Here is a 7,716-nt window from a genome sequence, read left to right as displayed (position 1 = left end):
GACACTCTCCAAACGTCTTGAACAATTTACACATTTCAACACTCTGATCTTTCACATGCCAAAGTAAAGTATAACTTGCTGTTATTTAAAAAAAACGTTCACGCTTTCAGTCAGACTGAGATCCACGGCCAGATCTGGGTACGGGGGCGGGGCATTCACGTGTCTCCACTAGGGGGGGGGGCATTCAACGTGTCTCCACTAGGGGGGGGGGGCATTCAACGTGTCTCCACTAGGGGGGGGGGGCATTCAACGTGTCTCCACTGGGGGGGGGGGGGGGCATTCAACGTGTCTCCACTAGGGGAGGGGGGCATTCAACGTGTCTCCACTAGGGGGGGGGGGGGGGGCATTCAACGTGTCTCCACTGGGGAGGGGGGCATTCAACGTGTCTCCACTAGGGGGGGGGGGCGGGGCATTCAACGTGTCTCCACTAAGAGGGGGGGGGGCGGGGGCATTCAACGTGTCTCCACTAGGGGAGGGGGGGCATTCAACGTGTCTCCACTAGGGGGGGGGGGGGGGCATTCAACGTGTCTCCAGACTACAGAACAACACAGCCTACAGAACAACTACAGAACAACACTACAGAACAACACAGCCTGATCAAGACTACAGAACAACACCACTTGGTCAAGACTACCGAACAACACAGCCTTGATCAAGACTACAGAACAACACGCCTTGGTCAAGACTACAGAACAACAAGCCTTGATCAAGACTACAGAACAACACAGCTTTGATCAAGACTACAGAACAACACAGCCTTGATCAAACTACAGAACAACACAGCCTTGTAAAGACCACAGAACAACACAGCCTTGGTCAAGACTACAGAACAAACAGCCTTGATCAAGACTACAGAACAACACAGCCTTGATCAAGACTACAGAACAACACAGCCTTGATCAAGACTACAGAACAACACACAGCTTTGATCAAGACTACAGAACAACACAGCCTTGATAAAGACTACCAAACAACACAGCCTTGATCAAGATTACAGAACAACACAGCCTGATCAAGACTACAGAACAACACAGCGCTTGATCAAGACTACAGAACAACACAGCCTTGATCAAGACTACAGAACAACACAGCCTTGATCAAGACTACAGAACAACACAGCCTTGATCAAGACTACAGAACAACACAGCCTTGATCAACTACAGAAATAACAAGCCTTGATCAAGACTACCGAACAACCAGAGCCTTGATCAAGACTACAGAACAACACAGCCTTGATCAAGACTACAGAACAACACAGCCTTGGTAAAGATTACTACCAGGTAAGGCCTCTTAGTTTTGTTTGTGTGCTGTAGTCTGCCAACACTAACACTCCCTGTACACATATCTGTCAACAACTGGCAACAACGTCCATGAAGCTGATCAAGACCGTTTGTTTTGTTCCAGACCTCGTAGCAGGTAAGAGCCATGTATTTGTTTGCTTGCTGGTTGACAACGCAACAGTTATTGTCCAATATCAGTCAACTATTATCCGTGTCTCCACGATGCTAATCTCCTTGACCTTCAGTATGAGATGATTCATAGCAGAGAGAGAGAGGAGAGACAGAGAAGAGAGAGGAGAGAGAGACAGAGAGAGAGAAAGAGAGAAGAGAGAGAGAGAGAGAGAGAGACACGAGAGAGAGACAGAGAGAGAGACAGAGAGAGAGAGAGAAGAGAGAGAAGCGAGAGTGTTTCCACCGGGATGTCCAGATTCAGCCTGCTCGCTGCCAAACACGAAGAGATGACTTTTCCTTTCTTTAGGAAATCCCCTTTTCCCCCTTTCGGAGAAGCAGCAGCATCCACTAACTAATTCCCTAGTGTCACAGAGGCATCGTGCTGTGTTCAAGAGCATTGGGAAACGGTGGCACTCAAAAAAGAAAAAGGACAACAGTACGTAATTTTGTCCGCCGTTCCCAAAGTTCTTGAACTTGGGATTCATTTGAAGTCGTTGTCATATATGGCAGAGACCCCAGTTATTAAAGACGAGATGCTCATACTCTTTACCAACACAGCTGGAGTATCTATTAGTTTACCACACAGCTGGAGTATCTATGGTTTACCAACACAGCTGGAGTATCTATATTATAACACAGCTGGAAGTAATCTATAGTTACCAACAACAGCTGGAGTATCTATGGTTAACCAACACAGCTGGAGTATCTATGTTTACCAACACAGCTGGAGTATCTATTGGTTTACCAACACAGCTGGAGTAGCTATGTTTACCAACCAGCTGGAGTATCTATATTTACCACACAGCTGGATATCTTTGGGTTTTCACCACACAGCTGGAGTATCATAGTTTACAAACAAGCTGGAGTTCTAAGTTTACCAACACAGCTGAGTAATCTATGGTTTACCAACACAGCTGAGTATCTATGGTTTAACACACAGCGGAGTTCAGGTTCTACACCACTGAGTCTCATAGTTACCACACAGCTGGAGTTCTATGGTTTACCACCAGCCTGGAGTATCTATGGTTTACCAACACAGCTGGAGTATCTATAGTTTACCAACCCAGCTGGAATATCTATGGTTTACCAACACAGCTGGAGTATCTATAGTTTACCAACACAGCTGGAATATCTATAGTTTACCAACACAACGAGTATCTATATTTACCAACACAGCTGGAGTATCTATGGTTTACCAACACAGCCTGGAGTCTATGGTTTACCACACAGCTGGAGTATCTATGGTTTACCAACACAGCTGGAGTATCTACTAGTTTACCAACAGCTGGAGTATCTAATAGTTTACCAACACAGCCTGGAGTATCTATGGTTAACCAACACAGCTGGAGTATCTATGGTTTACCAACACAGCTGGAGTATCTATGGTTACCAACACAGCTGGAGTATTATAGTTTACCAACACAGCTGGAAGTATCTATAGTTACCAACACAGCTGGAGTATCTATAGTACCACACAGCGGAGTATCTATAGTTTACCAACACAGCGTGGAGTATCTATGGTTTACCAACCACAGCTGGAGTATCTATAGTTTACGCAACACAGCTGGAGTATCTATAGTTTACCAAACACAGCTGGAGTATCTATAATTTACCACCACACAGCTGGAGTATCTATGGTTACCAACACAGCTGAGTATCTATGGATTTACCAACACAGCTGTATCTATAGTTTACCAACACGCTGGAGTATCTATAGTTACCAACACAGCTGAGTATCTTTGTTTTAACCAACACAGCTGGGTATCTATAGTTTACCAACACAGCTGGAGTATCTATAGTTTACCAACACAGCTGGAGTATCTATGGTTTACCAACACAGCTGGAGTATCTATAGTTTACCAACACAGCTGGAGTATCTATGGCTTTACCAACACAGCTGGAGTATCTATGGCTTTACCAACACAGCTGGAGTATCTATGGTTACCACACAGCTGGAGTCTATAGTTACCAACAGCTGGAGTATCTATGGTTTACCAACACAGCTGGAGTATTCTATAGTTTACCACACAGCTGGAGTATCTATGTTTACCAACACAGCTGGAGTATCTATGGTTAACAACACAGCTGGAAGATCTATGGTTTACCACACAGCTTGGAGTATCTATAGTTACCAACACAGCTGGAGTATCTATGGTTAACCAACACAGCTGAGTATCTATGGTTACTAACCACAGCTGAGTATCTAGTTTACCAACACAGCTGGAGTATCTATGGTTAACCAACACAGCTGGAGTATCTATGGTTTACCACACAACTGGAGTATCTATGGTTTACAACACAGGGAGTATTTTGGTTCCAACACAGCTGGAGTATCTATGGTTTACCAACACAGCTGGAGTATCTATGGTTTACCAACACAGCTGGATATCTATAGTTTTACCAACACAGCTGGGAGTTCTATGGTTTACCAACACAGTGGAGTATCTATGGTTTACCAACACAGCTGGAGTATCTATGGTTTACCAACACAGCTGGAGTATCTATAGTTTACCAACACAGCTGGAATATCTATGGTTTACCAAACAACAGCTGGAGTATCTATAGTTTACCAACCCAGCTGGATATCTATAGTTTACCAACACAGCTGGAGTATCTATGGACTATATCTACCCACACAGCTGGAGTATCTATGTTTCCAACACAGCTGGAGTATCTATGGTTTACCAACACAGCTTGGAGTATACCTATGGTTTACCAACACAGCTGGATGTAATCTATAGTTAGCTAACACAGCTGGAGTATCTATAGTTTACCAACACAGCTGGAGTATCTATGGTTAACCACACAGCTCGGAGTATCTATGGTTACCAACACAGCTGGAGATCTATGGTTTCCAACACAGCTGGAGTATCTATAGTTTATCCAAACACAGCTGGAGTATCTATAGATTTACCAACACAGCTGGAGTATCTATAGTTTACCAACACGGCTGGAGTATCTATAGTTTACTCACACAGCTGGAGTAATCTATGGTTACCAACACAGCTGGAGTATCTATGGTTTACAAACCACAGGCTACTAACATGGTGTTGCAGGGAACAGGTTTATCTGTCGCCTCTTTACAGTGTTGTTCTCATGTCAGAGACATCTATTGGAAACCTGAGAGCACACGGTGGTGGGAAAACAAAACTGAAAAACTAAAGTCTAATGTCTGTGTTTCTCAATCTTCTGTGATCTAAGTTCAATGTCCCAGTTRTAACCGTCCTRCTCCTGTTCTCTCTCTCTCGCTCTCTCTCTTCCTCTCTCTCTCTCTCTATCTCTCTCTCTCTCTCTTCCTCTCTCTCTCTCTCCTCTCCTCTCTCTCTCTCTCTCCTAGGAAGCGCTCGGTGACCCACGCCCAGCTGATGCATGATAAGGGCCGGACGCTGCAGGATTTCAAGCGTCGCATGTGGCTCCAAGAGCTGCTGCACGAGGTCCATACGGCTGAGATCAGGGAGCTGCCRGCRCGCCCGGTGGTCAGCAGCGGAGCCGGGGTGGGGCTGGGACTACCGGGGGCCGGGGTAGGGGTCAGCCCGGGATTGGGCACAACGGGGGGTACCCTGCACCTCCACCCCAAACCTCCAGGGGGCACCAAGAACCTTCCCATCAACTTCCACATGGAGGAGGAGGGAACCAACCTGCCGCAGGAGACCAACAAGTCGCAAACATACAAAGACAAAGACGGGGCGCGGAAGCCCAAGGAGGGGAAGAAAAAGAAAGGGAGGAATGGGAAGAGGAGGGAGGGGGAGAGGAGGGAGGGGGAGAGGAGGGACGGGGGGGAGAAGAGGAAGAGGCGGGCGCGCTCACTGGGCTGGGCGCAGGAAGGGGAAGAGCCTGGGAATGGGTACCACCTGGAGTGGAGAGGGCCCTTCTTCGGCCTGACGGGGGCGCTGCACTAGAACACTGTCACACTCTGACTAAGGTAAACAAACACCTGATGTTGTTGATGTTGTTGTTGTTGGTTCTGGGTGATAGATGGCTGAGTGAATGTCTACCTCACAGTGAACTAACGTCTTTGTCTCTTTCTGTGTTTCAGAAAKCCCTAAGGACATTCAGATGGACACCCAGACTCTCCTGTCGCAGGGGCTCTGTGATAGTGATTGTTTGGAAAGTAAAAAATAAGGACATATTTATTTTCTGTAAATACGTACCAGACTATAGGGATAATGACGAAGACAATAAAAAATTACAGATGCTCGCTCCGTGGAGCAACATAATTTAATAATTGTGAAATCCTTCCTGTTCTGTTCTGTTTTGTTAGGACTATGCCAATTATTATTAATGTCAGATTTTGCTGTAATTTATTTTGTTTGAACYGTGTATTTATTTTGTAAATGTATCGAGGTGCTGCTGACCATCTATATTTTTGTACCATAATGCACTTTTAGATATATAAATATATATATATATACAAGTCATTTTGTTAATTGACTTTTTGTGGTTGATTGAAATGAAGAAAGCATTGTTGGTCCTCCGTGTTAACTAGGCTCCTTCTCTGCATGGTTCTATAATGATCACATGACTCGTCTCTCCGCTCTGACTGGCCCACAGACGTCTAATCTAGTCGCTGTTGACCAGGGGCGTGTTCAATAGGCACAACTATGGAAAATGTTCAAAATGTTTTACAAAAAAAAACGGAAAACAAAAAAATGAGCATTTCTTATTGGACGTAAGTCCAGCAGCCGTCCCCGTTCAGATGAGTCTCTACAGTTCGATACCTAGTGAGACACGACCCAGGACGACACCAGCTGTCCTCAACCCCTGACCCCTAACCTCTGTATATGTGCTTCAACCCCCCCCCCGTCTTCATCAGTTGGTCCACTGGGAACCATCTTGTCTTTCTCCTGTTATGCTTCTGAATGCTGTCCTAAGTCAAAGTTCACTCGGGCCTGTACATAACCTGAACAATGCAACAACTTCCTATCGTTGTTTGGCACTTGCACTGAGAGACCCTGTATTGAATGGATTAAACATTTGACAATATCTCCTCTGAGTGTGTTGTGTCTTTGTGTTCTGACTGACATCCTGTCTGTGTATGAACTGACTGACTTCCTGTCTTGGTCGTATGAACTGACTGACATCCTGTCTGGTTGTATGAACTGACTGACATCCTGTCTGGTCGTATGAACTGACATCCTGTCTGGTTGAATGAACTTGACTGACATCCTGTCTGCTCGTATTGAACTGACTGACATCCTGTCTGGTTGAATGAACTGACTGACATTACATCTGTCTGAACTGTCTGTTTGTCTTGTCCTGCTAATATTCCTCACCATCTCACACTGACTGTGGGTCCATAATAATCATCAATCAATCGATCGATCAATAACTATCTTATCATTAGTTAGGCTCTATTTCCCTGAAGTCAATCACAAACAACATCCCTGATCAGGGTCCATCATCACTCCGTGGCCCGTGCCTTCACAGCGCTGTCTGGGGGATTTGACTGTACAGCTGTTCTGAACAGAAGTTGCCCTCGTCCCTCCTGCTGATTGGTTAACCTTTGAACGTTTTGTTGTCTGAGTGGGGAAACGCTGTGGGTGGAAAGTGTAAAGAACTCGAGGATTTTGAAAGATGAGACGTTGAGGATTAGAATAAACATGTCATATACAGAAGCCAAACACAAGTCCAAATGTGCATTTCACATTTACATAAAATTAGTGTAATATATAGTGTAATATATAGTGTAATATACAGTGTATACAGTGTAATATACAGTGTAATATACAGTGTAATATACAGTGTAATATATGTGTAATATATAGTGTAATATATTGTGAATATACAGTGTAATATACAGTGTAATATACAGTGTAATATATAGTGTAATATACAGTGTAATATATTAGTGTAATATATTGTGTAATATACAGTGTAAATATATAGTGTAATATACAGTGTAATATATAGTGTAATATATTGTGTAATAACAGTGTAATATATAGTGTAATATACAGGTTAATATATAGGTGTAAAATATAGTGTAATATACAGTGTAATATACAGTGTAATATACAGTGTAATATATAGTGTAATATACAGTGTAATATAGTGTAATATACAGTGTAAATTATAGTGTAATATACAGTGTAATATACAGTGTAATATACAGTGTAATATATAGTGTAATAACAGTGCAATATACAGTGGAATATACAGTGGTAATATTATAGTGGGACTATACAGTGTAATATACAGTGTAATATATAGTGTAATATACAGTGTAATATACAGTGTTAATATAATAGTGTACTATACAGTGTAA

At 43.5% G+C, this 7,716-nt stretch overlaps 1 protein-coding gene across 1 annotated transcript; it reads left to right on the top strand.

The window, feature by feature from the left end:
* The first annotated feature begins 4,785 nt into the window (after positions 1 to 4,785).
* LOC112079692 (parathyroid hormone-related protein-like) lies at positions 4,786 to 6,434 on the top strand. Its single transcript, XM_024145568.2, has 2 exons — positions 4,786 to 5,373; positions 5,488 to 6,434. The coding sequence occupies exon 1, from the start codon at positions 4,817 to 4,819 to the stop codon at positions 5,348 to 5,350; it is 534 nt and encodes a 177-aa protein (XP_024001336.2). The 5' UTR covers positions 4,786 to 4,816; the 3' UTR covers positions 5,351 to 5,373; positions 5,488 to 6,434.
* Positions 6,435 to 7,716: the final 1,282 nt, after the last annotated feature.

This window comes from Salvelinus sp. IW2-2015, unplaced genomic scaffold (assembly GCF_002910315.2).
Source record: "Salvelinus sp. IW2-2015 unplaced genomic scaffold, ASM291031v2 Un_scaffold9087, whole genome shotgun sequence".
NCBI classification, from domain to species: domain Eukaryota; kingdom Metazoa; phylum Chordata; class Actinopteri; order Salmoniformes; family Salmonidae; genus Salvelinus; species Salvelinus sp. IW2-2015.
The sequence above is the reverse complement of the archived record's forward strand: the minus strand, read 5'-3'. Positions and strand labels throughout refer to the sequence as shown.